This window comes from Neoarius graeffei, chromosome 16 (genome assembly GCF_027579695.1).
Source record: "Neoarius graeffei isolate fNeoGra1 chromosome 16, fNeoGra1.pri, whole genome shotgun sequence".
Taxonomy (NCBI): Eukaryota; Metazoa; Chordata; class Actinopteri; order Siluriformes; family Ariidae; genus Neoarius; species Neoarius graeffei.
In genome coordinates this window covers 17,702,039-17,721,034 of record NC_083584.1, presented here as the reverse complement: position 1 = coordinate 17,721,034, position 18,996 = coordinate 17,702,039, and the positions used below count along the sequence as shown (strand labels likewise).

Here is an 18,996-nt window from a genome sequence, read left to right as displayed (position 1 = left end):
CGGAAACCTCCACGAGCCCGTTTAAAGCATCAACAAACCACCATGCCATGGGACCTTTAAGTTCAGGTCTTTTATTTTACGTCTCTGTGATTGTGTAGGCGAGAGCTGTATTTTCCTGTTGCTTCCCTGTGGTTGTTTACTGCAGGACTTCCGGGTTCCTGGGTCAAAGGACCCGAACTACGGAGGTCGGAGTGGCTTTGTAGTGCCAGTCTCGGGCACGAACACCAGCTCATGCATGGATTGGAGTGGTTTCACCCAATTAACATTTTAATTATGTGTATTGTAAAAAATGTATGCATTTATTGTAATTGGGTATTTTGTTTATGCATGGAAGTTAATTTATTTTTCACACAGAAAAAAATATAATGAATTCAGAGACGCTCAACAGGTGCATCAGTCTCAACTGAAATGTCAGATGAGTCTCACACTGGCAATAAATATATGTACAGTAAGTGTGGGGTTTTTTTTTTTAATTTTTTGTAAAATGATTTAGCATTTCCTATCCATTTATTGGCCAGTTTCACTGTCAAACAAGCCCAAAGTCCGTCAGCTTTGTCCCCCTGACCCCCTACCAGGGCTCCGCCCCTGGACCCCATTGGGGGCCTGGGCGACCCCCAAACCCCCTCCACCACCTTTTATTTTTAGAAAGAAAGAAAGAAAGAAAGCACAACTTTATTCATCACACACTTGTGAAATTCCTCTCTGCGTTTAACCCATCTGAAGCAGTGAACACACACATAAGCAATGAGCGCGCACACATACCCAGAGCAGTGGGCAGCCATGCTAACAGTGCCCGGGGAGCAGTTGGGAGTCAGGTGCCTTGCTCAAGGGCACCTCAGCCCAAGGCCGTCCCATATTAACCTAACCACATGTCTTTGGACTGTGGGGGAAACCGGAGCACCCAGAGGAAACCCACGCAGACACGGGGAGAACATGCAAACTCCACACAGAAAGGCCAGCCGCTGGGCTCAAACCCTGAACCTTCTTGCTGTGAGGTAACTGTGCTAACCACTACACCACCTTCAAGTTTATTTGTATTGCGCTTTTAACAATAAACATTGTCACAAAGCAGCTTTACAGAATTTGAACGACTTTAAAACATGAACTAATTTTATCCCTAATCTATCCCCAATGAGCAAGCCTGTGGCGACGGTGGCAAGGAAAAACTCCCTCAGACGACATGAGGAAGAAACCTCGAGAGGAACCAGACTCAAAAGGGAACCCATCCTCATTTGGGCAACAACAGACAGCATGACTATAACATTAACAGTTTTAACATGAAGTCAGTTTCGTTGATGTTGTAACTCTTCATTGATGGAAACTTGAGTGCAAAACTGTTCATGACAACTGCAGTCCTAAAGTTAGCAAGTCAACTGTAGTCCTCAGCCATAAAAGCATTACTGTAAGAGTCCAGAGCGTCCTCCAGGTGTAACTTTCAACTGTCCACATGGGGCCGTCCTCTACAGGAGCGATGCGATGAGACTGCAATCAGACACAGGGCACCAGGATGGATCAGGCAGGTCCGAGGAGCAGAAGATGTCAACATCTCGATCCCAGGACCGACATGTAACTCAGAAGGACAGATTTTTTTTTTTTTTTTTGGGGGGGGGGAGAGAGAGAGAGAGAGAGAGAGAAAACACAGGTTGTTAGGTATGCCCAATGTCACCTGAATAAGTAGGAACAGTATACATATTGCACTGAGTACAAGCAGGGACTCCGGCAACTAACTATGACAGCATAACTAAAAGGGGAGAGCCAGAAGGTAACACAGGCATGAGGGAGCCCCGGGACATAAAGCAGCAGCCACTACACCGTCAACAAACTCGAGTGAGCAAGCGAGTGGGGACTGACAGCATCCATACATCCCGGTTTACCAAAACACTCTATTGGCCCTTTTCCACTACCCTTTTTCAGCTCACTTCAGCCCGACACGGCTCGCGTTTCGACTACCTCAGAGCAGCACGACTCAGCCCGCTTCAGCCTTACTCAGCACCCAAAACTCGCATGGTTTTGGAGTGGGGCTGAAGCGAGCCCAACCGAGCCGAGTGGGGCTAGGGGCGTGAGGAGACACTCCCCTGTGCACTGATTGGTGAGGAGGAGCGTCCTCACATGCCCACACGCGCCCCGCGAGCACGCTGGGATCTGTAAACACCGTAAACCCGGAAGAAGAATAATTACGAATTACGAGAATTTCTGAAGCCTTATGCGCCTCGCCTCATCTATACGCTCTTGCCGGTATCTGTTGGCGTTGTCGGTGACAACAAGCCACAGCACCAAGACCAGCAACACTAACGACTCCATGTCCTCCATGTTTATTGTTTACTCTCCGGGTCGTGAGACTACCGCTTAAAAGGTCACTGATGTCACTGTTTGCGCCGCCTAACGACATCACGTGACGTCCACCCACTTTCGCTAACTCCACCCAATGTGTCCACCAACTTCCAGCCAGCACGGTTCAGCGCGGTTGTAGTCGAAATGCAACTCCAACAGCCCCGCTCAGCTCCACTGAGCCCAACTCAGCACCGCACGGCTCAGCCCGACTCAGCCGCGTTGGTAGTGGAAAAGCGGCATATGTCTGAGGACCCTCTAGATCTACTCCTTTACCTCATAAACACCATTAACAAAAGGCTTGACTAAATAGATACGTTTTCAGCCGAGACTTAAACACTGAGACTGTGTCTGATTCCCGAACACTACTTGGAAGGCTGTTCCATAACTGTGGGGCTTTGTAAGAAAAGGCTCCGCCCCCTGATGTAGCCTTCACTATACGAGGTACCAGCAGATAGCCTGCACCTTTTGATCTAACTAGGTGCGGCGGGTCAAAGAGGACCAGAAGTTCCACCGTGCCGCCCAAAAGTTGCCGGTTCGATTCCCTGAACCAGCAGGAATAGCTGACGCACCCTTGAGCAAAGCACATCTAACCCTTGGCTACTGTGGAGAACACTGTAGGAGTAGAATTAAAAACACCATTACATAATGCGTGTTTTGTTATTTTGCTTGAAATTTTTCATTCTCAAGTTCCATATTCTCCAGTTTGGGTCTATATTGTTCGCATAATAAAGTGTAAAATTCATTCAAAAATTGATGCGTTTTTTAAAAATGGCGAGTAAAAGTTCTGTTGGTGAGCGGCTTTCGAGTTGGCCGTTACATCGGAATTTAGCTCAAATTTCCAAGTACACGTTGGTTGTATTCCTATGACTTTTGGTGTGGAAGTAGTTTTCCTTTCTAGTAACCTGTGTGAGCAGTACCGATTTTATTGCCCTCTTCATTGTTACATATTTTAACAATATATACACAGGATGCATCTTGTACCCCTGGATCCTGCAACTGATCATGTTCGATTACAAGAGACAAAAGTGTGAACGTTTTTATGATTTGTTCTATTAAATTTCTTGCGTTTCTACAAGAGGAGATTTTAATGCAGCTTTCGTTTCTGTAGAGTAAGTCAGCTTACATAACTGCATTTTTTTCAAAGGAGCTTCCCGAAAAGATTTAATCGTTTTGTGGGTTTGTTTGTTCGTTCCTTTATTTAGGCTCGAGCGAGGGCACGATCTCCATGCAGGAGGGCGAGGTGTTGGCCGTCGTGGAGGAGGACAAAGGTGATGGATGGACACGAGTGAGGCGGAACAATGGAGACGAAGGCTACATCCCCACCTCCTACGCCACCATTACACTCAAGTGACCCAGACGGTGGTGTCCCTGACGCGAGGAGCAACTCCCCATCACCACGGCGTATCATTTGGCACAGAACACTGCAGAGAGAGAGAGAGAGAGATAGAAACATGCAATGGATCTGACAGATTCCTGTCAGGTCAGCCAGAAAGAGCATGAGAATGTTGTTAGCGTTTTTTTGTTTTGTTTTTTTTTCCCCTTCCCCTCGGTCCCCTCCTTGTTCTCCTTCTCGTCGTCTAGACGTCTGAGCTGCATTGAGCGTGTATATGCTTGGGACGCTTGTTGGGGTTTTGCTCGGCCTGGGAGACATCAGCCGTCTGCCATCATCAGACAAAGACAAACCACAGGGGAGGATGTTTGAGTGCTGTAGCTGAACAGGACGTACAAGACGCGTACAACACACAGTTTGCCAAGTGGAGAGAATGGGAATGAAAAAAGAGAGTGAAACGTAGTCTGGTGCTACAAGGAGGAGGAAAATAATTAACCGTAACACTTTTTGTTTCTGTCCTGATCAGAAGTTATTCCTTGGTCTTCATGTGTAAACTTTGTTTTAATGGACAATGCACAGACCAACGAGCACCAATCCTTCGCAAATGCTTCGCCTGTATGTGCGTTTATAATGGAACGAGTGTGTGTGTGTTGGACAGAGCAAGCTATATGAACCAGTTAATACGGTTTAACATTTCTGTTTTAGAAGTATAAAAATATATATATTTTTTTCCCTGAAATCGAAACGCTACACAGTCTGCAGTACAAAACTTTTTTTTTTTAAGACAATCACCATAGACAGGTATATGTAGAATTTACTGACTGCTTTTTATAAACCCGAGCTACATATTCCACAAATACGATAATGCTTTAGGAAGATCGTAATTTATTGTTTGTGTGGTCGCACTTGCACAAGTTGTATCTGTACACGCGCGCACACATGCACAGAGAGAGCAAAATCACATAAACACAGTTTATCAGCAAAGAAAACTATAAAAAGACGTGCCACAATTAAGACTTCCATATTTATATATGTATAAGAATTTATATATTTTAGATATCACAGCACCTCTTTTGTCTTAATAGCTTTTTATGTTTAAGGAATAAATATTGTGTTGTCTCAGCTCAGGTCTGTACGCAGTAATTAAAGGTGAACAAAATGTTCTGAGTTGTTTTAGCTGCATCTGTGATGTTACAAGAGTTTTACAAATCTCACGCACATTTTGGAAAGTCATGTTGTGTCTTTTCTCAATTGTTTTGTCTCTGTTCCTCCAGGAGGGGAAACGCTTCATCCTGTAGTTTCCTTTGAGTGGCTTGTTACAGGCTGCCTGATGGTCATGTGACTGATCACATGGAAAAAGGGAGTTTTTTTTTTTTTTTTTTTAAATCCCCCTCCCACCTCCAGGATGTGAACAACCATGTGTCAGCCATTACTACTTGTGTGAAACTTCCTGAGGTAGTCTTTACTGCCCTAAAAATAAATACATTTAAAAAATAATTTGCTGAAGGTGAGGTGAAGATCAGTGAATAATAACTGAAACAAAGTCGAGGTTGGGTGGCACGGTGGTGTAGTGGTTAGCGCTAGAGCCCTGCACTCCCGCGGGAGTCCCGCGGGACCCGCCGCGCGGGACAAATTTTGAAAGCTCATTGCGGGTGGGACCGGAAGTGCACATATGCGCGGGCGGGAGCGAGAGTGCACATATTCGGCGTGGGTGGGAGGGGTGATAAGCTGCAGTCCCGCTAACTAAAAACATGTTTGAAATAAAATTTATAAATTATTAATTTATGTCTATCATATATAATTTGTGCTGGATATTTTATTTGGCATTAATAAAAACATTTTAAGATGCCTAAATTTGCAGAGTGTCAGATTGCCAGATTGAGTGAAGAATGGCATCTTAAATTTGCCATTGATCACCCTAACAGGAAATCCTTTGATCACTCTAATGACTTGCAGTTCACACCCAGCTAGCAAGAGAACCATGAGTGAAGTGATTTACTGCTTGCGTTAGTCTACAACTCTAATCAGAGAGACAGGTTACACAGTGACGGTAGGCTTGACTCAATGCTATCCCAGAAATCCTTCCTGTAATATGCAAATTTGGCTGTCCAATCAGAGGCGGCCAAATTTGCATATTACAGGAAGGATTTCTGGGATAGCATTGAGTCAAGCCTACCGTCACTGTGTAACCTGTCTCTCTGATTAGAGTTGTAGACTAACTCAAGCAGTAAATCAATTCACTTCTCTTACTAGCTCTGCTTTGCAATAAAAAAAAAAAACACCATTGGTACAAAGCAAGCCCATTCACTTTTTTATGCTGATCAGAGAATTACAATTGTTTCTCATGTGATAAAAATGTGCGATTCGTGATTAAATATTTTAATCGCTTGACAGCACTAATTATTATTATTATTATTATTATTAGAGACACTACATGCTGAATTCAGAAACAAGGTAAATAATAACAAACGTGAACGTGAGCTGTAGATATTTATGCTCAAATCCACTCAAAGTAGGGGGCGGGGCACCATCACGCTGTGTCAAGACAAGAACTTTCCTGAGAAATAACGCGAACGTCTGCATCATGCAGGATTTGCGGGCGGGAGCGGGACAAAATATGGCAGGCGCGGGCGGGAGCGGGACTGAAAATCATAATTCTTTGCGGGCGCGGGCGGGAGCGGGACTGCACAATGCGGGCGCGGGCGGGAGTGGGACTGAAAAATCCGACCCGCGCAGACTTCTAGTTAGCGCTGTCGCCTCACAGCAAGAAGGTCCGGGTTCGAGCCCCGTAGCCAGTGAGCAGGGCCGGATTAACATGGCCAGGGGCCCCTAGGCTACAAGTTGCTGTAGGTCCCCCCCCCCCAGCCACCACCATCTTATCCAGGGGTGGGCAATTATTTTTTCCATGGGGCCACATGAGAAACAGAAAATTTTGTGGAGGGCCGGACCAAAAGGCTGAACTAAATTCTGCATAATAATTTTATTTCTTTATATAAAGCAATAAATAACATTGTTATTACAAGCTGCTAAGACTGGTAAGAGTATGGAAAAAACGAGGTTGCCTTACAAAAAATGTCATTTATTCAATCAAATTTCCCAAAACAATGGTTAACAAAATGTGAACGTTTGTACCTTTTTTTTTTTTTCCCCCAGTCACATTCACCCCAAAACACAATAAAGACTTCACAATATTGTCTTTCTACTCCACATATCAAGCAAGATACATCAGATTATAATAATGATGCCGTGTCGATTTGGTGTAGGTATCAGATCTACAGATCGGCTCGGGCTCCGGTGCCTGCTGGTGACGTCACACGATGTGATTGGCTGGACCGTTTGAAGGATGACGTGCAAGTTTGTGGTTGGTCTGGACAAATTACGGAAGTAGCTATCGCGTGATTAGGGTTCGTGGGATTTCATGTCATGTTCATGTCGCGCGCATTGCGTTTTTGTTGAACACAATTTCAAAATAAAAGCAATGCACATTCAGTCCATGCATGAGGTAAAATTAGAAAATATGTTTATTTTGTAACCATACATGTCAACCTTTGGTCAATCAAACCTGTATAGCCAACCTCCAAAATCCGTATTTCCCTTATAAAATCTGTATAAGATGCAAATTAAAATAATTTACCTAAAATTTGAATGATAATTAACAATGATGTATCCAAGTTACTTTTTATTCAATATTAATAACAATAAACCTTCAGGATGAATACAAAGCTCCAGTGTTCGACAAAAACACAAAGTGTCACTCTAATGTTCTGAATTGCACTCCATGACAGCTTTTTTTTTTTTTTAAGCAGTCTGCACCAATACTCACGAGGCTGCATGTCACAGCAAGTGTCTGTGTTGATCTTGCCGGAGTGCCCATTCAGAATCTTTTCAGTCGCTAGTGAAAGTCGCTCCGGTTGGCGGGATTCTCGCAATGTGGTGTGCGCATGATCAAAAGTGGAACGAAGTCTCGCTACCACAAGATAACGCGCAATTTCATAAGACTCTTTACTGGCTGTTTGTGCTTTCTGTGGTGTACAGTACGTTTGTAAATGAATGTTATGCGCCCTTTCATCATCGTGGGAATTGATTATAGCTCTAAATAAATATTGAAGTTTTTTTAAAGAATCCGTATAACTTTATTTGTACGCCCGTATACTACGTTTATTGAATCAAATCCGTATAAAATACGGACATTCCGTATAGGTTGACATGTATGTGTAACTTCTAATTAACCTTACGCGGGCCGGTCAGAATGAACCAAAGGGCCGGATGCGGCCCGCGGGCCATAAAATGCCCAGGTCTGATCTTATTCCATCTACCTGTAAAGAACTGTGTCTATTTTCTACATTTTAAAGGTTTTTTTTTTTCCCCATTATTAAACTTTTTGTACAGCTGGGCCAGCAAAAACAGAACACCAAAAACTATAAGGTTTAGATTGACAACAACTTGTCACAACTTATGCAACTCTGAGTTGAATGTGCCTGTAGGCCTTTCAGGCAACTGAACCTCTCAAGTACACGATGAAGAGGCTATAATGAAAGGCAATAAAGACAAAGTAAACAAACTAATGATCAACAACCAGTATCATTCTTAAAAGTTTGTCCTCCTAGCTTTTCTTGTACTAGACTTGCACTTGCCAGTTGGGTTTCATTAGGTTTAAAAAAAACCCTGTTAGTTTTGGTATATTGCTCAATAGAGCTTTGTCACGTTGGGCTTTTTGCCGTTGCGCCTTGCGCTTTTGAGCACCGCTCTCGTATTTTCTGTCACACATGTTCACTGTTCAACTGTGGAGTGACGTCGTGCGTGACGTCTAACGTTTACATATGGAAGGCGGATTTGCCTCACCCAATCAGCGTCAGTTTATTTAAATATTCATTTTGAGCCAATGAATATGAAGGTTTTTTTTTTTTTCTTTTGACCAGTTGGGGGCCCCCCTGCGAGGCGGGGGGCGTGGGGGCCCCTAGACTGAAGCCATATGAAGCCTGTGCGGTAATCCGGGCATGCCAGTGAGGGCCTTTCTGTGCGGAGTTTGCATGTTCTCCCCGTGTCCGTGTGGGTTTCCTCCGGGTGCTCCGGTTTCCCCCACAGTCCAAAGACATGCAGGTTAGGTTAACTGGCGGCTCTAAATTGACCGTAGGTGTGAATGTGAGTGTGAATGGTTGTCTGTGTCTATGTGTCAGCCCTGTGATGACCTGGCGACTTGTCCAGGGTGTACCCCGCCTTTCGCCCGTAGTCAGCTGGGATAGGCTCCAGCTTGCCTGCGACCCTGTAGAACAGGATAAAGCGGCTACAGATAATGAGATGAATTTATTTCAAACTACAAAAGCAGCATGCAAATGTAATAACGGCACGGTGCAGACTTGTCACTTATCTACGCCGAGTCACATAAAATCCTTTGTTTTGAAATCAGTCAGGTGTAATTGTGATTTAATTTTACCTTTTGAATAGTTTTAGACCAAACTTCGTAGCACCGTTTAATGCTTTTCGGAACAGCCTTTTCTTTCATAATGTGGAATTCTTCCTCACTTACAGTGACCAAACGATCGGCCGACGTTTTGCCGAGTCGCTTGAGGTGATTAATCAAGAAATAGTCTGAATCTCTCGACCAATCAGCGTGTGTGATTTTTCTATAATCACCTGCGTATTTGTATTAAATTTCTCATCTCATTATCTCTAGCCGCTTTATCCTGTTCTACAGGGTCGCAGGCGAGCTGGAGCCTATCCCAGCTGACTACGGGCGAAAGGCGGGGTACACCCTGGACAAGTCGCCAGGTCATCACAGGGCTGACACATAGACACAGACAACCATTCACACTCACATTCACACCTACGGTCAATTTAGAGTCACCAGTTAACCTAACCTGCATGTCTTTGGACTGTGGGGGAAACCGGAGCACCCGGAGGAAACCCACGCGGACACGGGGAGAACATGCAAACTCCACACAGAAAGGCCCTCGCCGGCCACGGGGCTCGAACCCAGACCTTCTTGCTGTGAGGCGACAGCGCTAACCACTACACCACCGTACTGCCTGTATTAAATTTTTATATCTATATATAATATTACACACACAGGGTGTTTCAAAAAATTTATATCATTTCACAATCTAATCACTTTACCAATTCTCGTTCAGTTGACCTCAAATTTTGCAGCATGTGTGGAAACGGGTCAAAATTTTATGTTGAATGTTTTTTGTTTTTATCTTTTGAGGTATAGAAATGCCATTCACTGGAAAAGAAAAGGCGTTGTGTGTTCGAGTACACTCGAACACAGTCGTACAAGACTGCAGCGTGCATTTATGAGAGGATTCTCTTTAAAAACAAAAAACTGCAAAGCAGATTTGGACACGGCACAAAAATTCAAAGAGGAATTTTGTGTGTTTCAGGCGGCGTGAATATTGACACATTTGTGAAATCGTTCATGGAATCCGCATACCTTTTTTTGAATTTCTCGTTCAAATTTTGAGGAATAAATCTTATATTGCTCAACCTTAAGCCTGTTCAGTTTCATTTGCCTAGACTACAAATGTAGTTTCTGGGATATTTACATCTCAAATAATATCACATTTTTTGAAACACCGTGTGTGTGTGAGCGATATATAGGTTGAAAATTACTCTGAAACATTCTTGGGTGCGTTTTCCTAAAGCGTCTTAGCACTAAGAGCATCTTAACTAGGAGAGAGTGTGTTCATTGTGATGCTCGCTCTACCATTTAACAGTGATCTTTGTGCTGCGATGCTTTTGGGAAACTCACCCCTTGTCGGTGTTCATCGTCCCAGAATTGTCTTTATTCCAGGGATCATTTTCCATATTTTGAAAAACGTTAGATATTCTGTTATCACAGTAAGAACCAAGATACTAAACCTAATTTGTTGCCCTTGGACATAAAGGTCTCGTTTGTGCATTGACTGTGTCTGCTACCGTATTTATGGTGGAGTAATACAGCCATTGTTAGTGCTGTATTCAAAGGGAGTGGGGCACGGGGTAATTCTAAGGAGGGTAAAAAAAAAAAAAAAACATCAATTTCCAAGATTAAAGTCATATACACTGAGTGCAGAATTATTAGGCAAGTTGTATTTTTGAGGATTATGGCCCGGTCACACCGCCCGAACTTTGCTGGAGCGTTTCTTGAACGGTGGGGGGGCCGAATTTGGACAACGCTCGTCACCGCGCACAAAATGGGAAAAAAATCGAAAACACGGGCGTTGGCTTAGCGGTGCACCGCTGAAGCCGGCGTTGCTTTAGCGTTGGTTTAGCGGTAGCGAGTGTTGGTTTAGCGGTGACGCGAGCGTTGGTATAGCGGCGTTCTGTGCATGCGGGCTTTGGCTCGGCGGGGGTATAAAGTTGGTTTAGCGGCATACCGTTTGTGACTACGGAGCTGAACGGATCGTTTTGATACAAGTTCTGATAGATTTTTGATAGAAGCTCCACCATCAGCTTGTCATACAGTCCATGTTCAGGCCTTCTCAGTATCCACTGTCTGACCCACACAACTCTGTCTCTCCTTCTCTCTCTTCTCCTTCTGTCAACAGCTTGTTGCAATCTGAGGAGGTTCTGATTCTGCTGCTGGACTAGTGCACCAATCATAGCAAGTCTCTCAGCATCCATGGTGATACAGTTTTACTGTAACTTTGAGCAAATTCGATATAGATGAGGTCTGAACTCAACGGCAGCTCGATTCCAAATGAGCTCCTGGTCCATTTCTCCCCGTATTTATAGCCAAATTCTGGTCCCGCTCCGACACCTCTATACCAACGCCAAACCAGAGTTCATCGCCGCCATGGATAGCTGCTTCAACGCCCGACACCGTTCCAGCAACCCCGTGTCCGCTCGTAAAACGCTTACAGCCGCTCCACCAAAGTTTGTGCAACGTTTAATCGCCGCCCGGGCAACGCTGGCGAAGCAGCGGTGGTCCAGCATTCAAGATTTCTGCGTTGGCCTAGCGGACCCAAGCGTCCACGAACTTGCGTCTAGCGGTGCCAAACTTTGACTGGGCGTTGGTGGAGCGGGGGTGAACTTTGCCGGGGCGGAAAATTGCCCCCTCCTCACCGCTCGCAATATTTTGTGCAGCTCAAAACTTTCAGAGCGGTAGGAGGGCCCCTCGAGAAACATCAGCGGTGGCCGAGCGTATACGGCGTTGCTTTAACGGGGGCCAACTTTTGTTAAATGGTGGTGAACGGTTATGAGCGGTGATGAATTTTTTTCACCGCTCCAGGAACGCTCCAGCAAAGTTCGGGCGGTGTGACCGGGCTATTAGTTTTATTATTGAACAACTATGTTCTCAATCAACCAAAAAGACTCATAAATATCAAAGCTGAATATGTATGGAAGTTAGAGTGGGGCGTTTTTAGTTTTGGCCATTTTAGGAGAATATGTATGTGTTCAGGTAACTTTCACTGTGCAGAATTATTAGGCAACTTAATAAAAACCAAATATGTAGCCATTTCACTTATTTATTTTCACCAGGTACACTGATATGACGACTCCAGATTTGCAAATAAACATATCTGACATTCAAACACAAAACCAAAACAAATCAGTGACCAATATAGCCACCCTTCTTCATGAGGACGCTCAAAAGCCTTCCATCCATAGATTCTGTCCATTTCTTTATCTGTTCACGACCAACATTGTGTGCAGCAGCAACCACGGCCTCCCAGACGCTGTTCAGAGAGGTGTACTGTTTTCCCTCTTTGTAGACCTCACGTTTTATAATGGACCACAGGTTCTCTATGGGGTTTAGGTCAGGTGAACAAGGGGGCCATGTCATTATTTTTTCACCTTTCAGACCTTTACTGGCTAGCCATGCAGTGGAGTATTTGGACGCATGAGATGGAGCATTATCCTGCATGAAAATCATGTTCTTCTTGAAAGATGCTGACTTTTTCCTATACCACTGCTTGAAGGTTTCTTCCAGGAACTGGCAGTAGGTCTGGGAGTTGAGTTTGAGTCCATCCTCAACTCGAAAAGGTCCAACAAGCTTGTCTTTGATGATACCAGCCCATAGCAGTACTCCACCTCCACCTTGCTGGCGTCGGAGTGGAGCTCTGTGCCCATTACTGATCCAGCCACAGGCCCATCAAGAGTCACTCTCATCTCATCAGACCACAGCACTTTAGAAAAATCAGTCTTAAGATATTTCTTGGCCCAGTCTTGACGTTTTATCTTGTGTGCCTTACTCAGTGGTGGTCGTTTTTCAGCCTGCCTTACCTTGGCCATGTCCCTCAGTATTGCACACCTTGTACTCTTTGACACTCCAGGAATGTTGCAACTCTGGAATATGGCAGAACTGGATGCTAACGGCTGCTTGTTAGCTTCACGCTTGATTTTCCGCAGATCATGTGCAGTTATTTTGCGCCTTTTTTTCCCCCACACGCTTCTTTTGACCCTGTTGACTATTTGCAATGAAACGCTTGATTGTTCGGTGATCACGTTTCAACATCTTCGCAATTTCAAGAGTGCTGCATCCGTCTGCTAGACATCTCACAATTTTAGACTTTTCAAAGTCTGTCAGATCTCTCTTCTGACCCATTTTGCCAGAGGAAAAGAGGTTGCCTAATAATTATGCACACCTGATATAGGGTGTTGATGTCATTAGACCACACCCCCTCTCATTACACAGATGCACAGCACCTGATATACTTAATTGGTAGTAGGCTTTCAAGCCTAAACAGCTTGGAGTGGGACAACATGCATTAAAAGGATGCTGTGGTCAAAATACTCACTTGCCTAATAATTCTGCACTCAGTGTATTTGAGAAGAGATTCTGGATATTCTCTGAGATTAAAGATTGATTGATAAATCTGCAAAAAAAAAAAAAAAACTCGGACATTGAGGAAATAAACTCCGAAAAAGTTCCAAGTCTTAAAGATTCTTAAAAAAAAAAAAGATTAAGAAGTCACAAACTCTTGTTCTTCCTGGCTGCAATGTGTTCTGGGAAATCTCATCTCATTATCTCTAGCCGCTTTATCCTGTTCTACAGGGTCGCAGGCAAGCTGGAGCCTATCCCAGCTGACTACGGGCGAAAGGCGGGGTACACCCTGGACAAGTCGCCAGGTCATCACAGGGCTGACACATAGACACAGACAACCATTCACACTCACATTCACACCTACGGTCAATTTAGAGTCACCAGTTAACCTAACCTGCATGTCTTTGGACTGTGGGGGAAACCGGTGCACCCGGAGGAAACCCACACGGACACGGGGAGAACATGCAAACTCCACACAGAAAGGCCCTCGCCGGCTACGGGGCTCGAACCTGGACCTTCTTGCTGTGAGGCGACCGCGCTAACCACTACACCACCGTGCCGCCCCGCTTTAGTAAGCTGTCATGGATTTTTTTTAAAAAAAGACATATTGACATGGAACACTGGGAATGTTGATCAATTGTATACTGGGGGGGATATTGGTATGGAATGTTTACAAGGAGGGAAAAAAATCAGAACATGTTAGCATAATTATTACACTGAACCAAAATAACATCCAGAAAGATCCTCATATCCAAGGCTGTGAGCTCTGCTGGTTCATGTGCTCCCCCTGCTGGTGAGGTAGGGGAATTATGGCTTCTGTCCCCTCCTTCATCCGGAGACCAGTGGCTCGGTGGAATGGCTGGAATTCTTGAGTTTATGAAGAGGCATAGTTACTGAGAAATGCAAATGCTCATCACCCAAGTGCTTAAAAAAAACATGCCAAAACTCAGCCCTGATCCTGGAGCACCATCGTCCTGCAGGTTGTAACATGCAGCTCGCATGCTTCAACACCTCAGCTAATGAACTCGATGAAACCGTGTGTTCGAGGATGAAATAACTGAAATATGCCGAGTATTGGTGCTCCGGGCCAAGGATTGAGAAACCCTGGTGTTAACAGAAACATCCTGAGAGTTTAAAAAAAAAAAAAAGAGAGAAATGTATCCCACAGGTGGCAGTGTTGCTCCACATAATGTTTGAAGAAAACTCCATTAAATGGGCTGAGATCTTCCTGAAGAACTTGATATGCATGCAGTACAGAATGCAGTAAAACCTGAGGAAATAACCCCACTGAAGGCAAAACTAATTGAGATAACTAATGGAAACCTGGTTTTCATTCTAAATGAGCTGAACAGTATAGACCTTCCTGAATAGACACGGTCGACCTGCATGGTGGCGCAGCAGGGATAGTCGTGCTGCCTCATAGCTCCAGGATGCATAAGCACATGGTGTTCCACCCAGGGTGTATTCCAGCTTTGCAGTTTGCACCCAGTGTTCCCAGGATCCACCGCCACCCTTCCCAGAATAAACCAGTTACTGAAGATGGATGGGTGAATGAATGAATGTTTAATTTTAACCCGAGCACGCCTCTTCTTCAAAATTTATACCAGTGTTTTATTTCCAACCTATAATAATCCTCAACAGTCAATAAAAAAATGGTTAAATCACACTTCCTAATGCTTACTCGATTAAACATTTTAATCGGTGAAAGAGCAGTAGACAGCACAGTTAATGACAGGGTTGCCAGATTGGACTTGTTTAAAATATTTTCCAGCCAGCCACATCTCGTTTTATAGCTAATAATCAGAATGTGAGCAAATAAATTTCAGCGAAAAGGCAAGTTTAAGCATAGACACTGCCCCAAAATCCAAACCCAACAGTTATTCAACGAAATCGAGTCGTACATGAGCTGATAGCCGATGAGGCGCGTAGCACCGAGTTGGCTATAAGCCGTGTACAAGAAGATTGAGTGGAATAACTGTTTTATTCTATCCACCTTCACTGGATTTTGTGAAACAGAGCTTTTTTTATTTTTTTGCAAATTCAATAAATAAAAACTTTTATACAAAGCGTCGGACAAAATCCTTTCCGCTTGGAACGTAAACAAACTGGCGAAATGACACATGAGTAATTTGTGAAAAATACTATAACCAGGCATCACGGTGGTGTAGTGGTTAGCACTGTCTCCTCACAGTAAAAAGGTTCTGGGTTTGAGTCCCGCAGCTGACGAGGGCCTTTCTGTGCGGAGTTTGCGTGTTCTCCCCGTGTCCGCGTGGGTTTCCTCCGGGTGCTCCGGTTTCCCACACAGTCCAAAGACATGCAGGTTAGGTTAACTGGTGACTCTAAGGTGGGGTTTACATTAGACCGTATCAGCGGATCATCAGATTAACGTTTTTAAAACGATTAGTGTGCACACAGCAACGCCAATACACGGATACGCTCGGCTCCGCAGGCATCCTGCGCTCCAAATCACTCCGCCCTGAACAGCGAGTGCCCTCTGGAGGGTGCGCACTCCGGCCCTGCGCAGCTCACAGAGCGCGCGAGTGAAGTGCACGAGCAGTGATTCGGGACTGAGCCACTGTGTGTGTGATCCCAGCGCATATCACTTACCACTTGCAAGTGGAAGGATGGCAAGCCTAAAGACAATCATAACTACACAATGGGCAGTATTTGCATCAGTATTTGCAGTATTTTCATACTTTTATACTCTTTAATGAAAGGTGATACAAGGCGGAAGTCCGCGCCGTTTTTCAGCAGTCGCGTCACGTGACCAACGCCAGCGAATCAGGAAGGTGGATGTCACAGTGACGTTGTCCAATGACGACGCCAGCTAGAGCTCAGCACAGCGTATCCGCGTATTCTCAATGTTTACACAGCACCGGAGCTGACACGATCTGGATTGAATACGTGGACCCTGGCGGATTCCCGTTTCCCGGTGTTTCCAGGTGTTTTAATGTAAACGGACAGTGCATCCGCGAAGAAAACGAGACAGATACGGTCTAATGTAAACTTGGCCTGAATTGACCGTAGGTGTGAATGTGAGTGTGAATGGTTGTTTCTGTACATGTCAGCCCTGCGATGATCTGGCGACTTGTCCAGGGTGTACCCCGCCTCTTGCCTATAGTCAGCTGGGATAGGCTCCAGCTTGCCCACAACCCTGCACAGGATAAGCGGCTACAGATAATGGATGGATGGACTTTCTTACCATCAAATACTTTAATTCCATATTTTGTTGCACTTTTTTTTTGTATTTTTTGGGGTTTTGTTTTCGAGTAGTTTTTATTTCGTCCTCAGTTGGTTCAACGACATGCTCCACCATGTTGTTTTTCTCTACTCACGAGCTGGTATATCAGCTAATATCCTAGTACTAGAGTAGCCAATCAGAGCGTGTGATTGCTCATATCCAGTGAATGTGGATAGAATAAGTATGTTTATTTGTAGTTGCCTCTGAGAGATGTATAAGGTATAGCTGAATGTTCAGTATTCCCCCTGGGGCTGTGTAATTAGTATGCGGTGTCACAGCTTCAGGCAGCCCCTTAAAGGTCAGTTCTACCAAAATACTTAGCCTGCATGAAACTGATAGGTTTTTGGTGGTGGTGTCAGGGAAACAAGCTTCTTTAAGATAAGCTGCTTCTACCCTGAGAGTATTTCATTCTGCCGTAAAATACTCTGAATGGAAGTTCACAGCCTAAAAAACGAGGGCTGCATGATTTTATAATGATGAAAGCCTTCTGTGGTTTTATATCTTGAAAACATAACTTTCACTTGCAACTTTAAATCACACAATGATGACTCTGTTTCTTGAATTTGAAATCCAGATTTTATTGCATGCTGTTGCAACTTTTTATATATAGATTCACAATTTCCGATTTTACATCGCATCTGTTCCAGCAACAATAAAATCACAAGATATACATTTTATGACGATGAAAAAGAGAGGATTAAATACAGCCACAAGCGATGATGAAGGGCCTGAACACCTCTGGTAGACCAAATCTGACCTGAATCCAACAAACTGCCTAGGAGGAGAACGTCAAAATGTAACGTGTCAAAACGCACAAAACCAAAAATAACTATCTGTTGAGTATGGCTAATACAATGTGCATTACAATTTTGTTCATCTTGAGGCCCCCCACACACCAGTGTTGTAGTTGAGTCACGAAACCTCGAGTCTGAGTCCAGTCTCAAGTCCCCAGTGTTCAAGTCCGAGTCAGTAAAGAAAATTTTGAATCAAGTCCAAGAACAAGACTCCATCCGCACCATTTGATGGTGGTTGTTGCTGCCTTTATGTGAAAGCGTCTCTGCTACTGTGTTGGACTAATGTTACTGCTCGACTGCCCCATTTTAGTTAATAGGCTACAGATAAAAAGTTTGTTCATTGCTCAACAAGGCCAACGAATGAACAAGGACACAGAGCAATGAACATAGCGTGTCACTTACTTCTCTGGGTGGAGTCTTCCCAAGTGACTATTGAAGTTCAAGGTTGTCCCCGTCGTCTCCTTGATAGTTCTTCTACATATGGAACACCATAGCAGTGCATTTTTTTTCCTCATTGCACAAGAAGTCTGTATAAGCAAAGCGGACAATCCTAGGAGCTTCTCTCCAGGCATTTCAGCGCCGTTAACGTTAGTTTGTTCCTGAACATGACGTATGAACAGGTGAATGTGCGTTCTCTTGCATGAAATTAGTATAAAAATTAATGTAGATATAAATATTTTGTGTAAATTATTATGGCCTGTTAGAAAAAAATAAAGAAAAAACTGAGTCCTCATCTCCAATTTACGAGTCCGAGTCAAGTCACGAGTCCTTAAAATTAGGATACAAGTCGGACTTGAGTCCGAGTCCTGGACTCGAGTATGGAGCACTTGCATGTGACGTCACAGCCGATCCAGATTGTGACAGACGCCATCTTGTCGGTCAAACGCCATATTTCCGCCTTCTACTTCTACCTTTTCTTCTGGAAAACCCTACTATATACAATTCTACTACAACGGCTGCGGCTACAAGCTCTCCCTACCTGTGCATGTTTTTTTATGTTTTTTGTGTGTATTTTTGCGTGTTGTTTGTCTGTACCGGACTTCAATATCCACTACAACTGTATGGACTTACTGGACATTGGTTTCCAGCAGAAAATGACGGTTTGTAGCGATTTCCATCGCATGCACAACATTCCGGACGAGATGGCAAGACCAGCGGGGTCTCTGTGGATTGTTATCGGAAGCAAAGCGAAGGAGGCGGCACCGGGAGCGGAAGCAAAAGCGAGGCTGCAGAGCCGGCTGGAATTACTTTATTCTATTCTATAATCGGCTGGTCAGTGCTATACTCAATACTTAAGTGACTTACCCATCCAATGAGGATTATTTTCTTGTTTACAAGATGCCACATCTGAGTCGCTGACAAATCCTGAATTTCTGTAAAGATAACTGTCCAGAGATTTATAAGCACGCAGTGCTTCACCACTGAACAGCGAGGGAAATTGATGAGGTAATTATACACGTCCGGGTATTCCGCTGGCAGTTCAATATCCACTGACACGGTCGTGAAAACTACGTCCGGTAAGCCATAAGGGTCACTAATCTGTAGATCGCTTATT

At 44.3% G+C, this 18,996-nt stretch overlaps 1 protein-coding gene across 4 annotated transcripts in view; it reads left to right on the top strand.

Moving 5' to 3' along the window:
• The window catches only part of trip10a (thyroid hormone receptor interactor 10a), a 159,786-nt gene extending 154,628 nt beyond the window's left edge, over positions 1–5,158 (top strand). For all 4 annotated transcript variants that reach the window (XM_060942586.1, XM_060942583.1, XM_060942584.1 and 1 more), the window contains one exon: positions 3,534–5,158. In XM_060942586.1, coding sequence (XP_060798569.1) covers positions 3,534–3,682 — 149 coding nt within the window. In that variant the 3' untranslated portion in view covers positions 3,683–5,158. The remainder of the gene's footprint in view (positions 1–3,533) is intronic.
• The last annotated feature ends 13,838 nt before the right edge of the window (positions 5,159–18,996 follow it).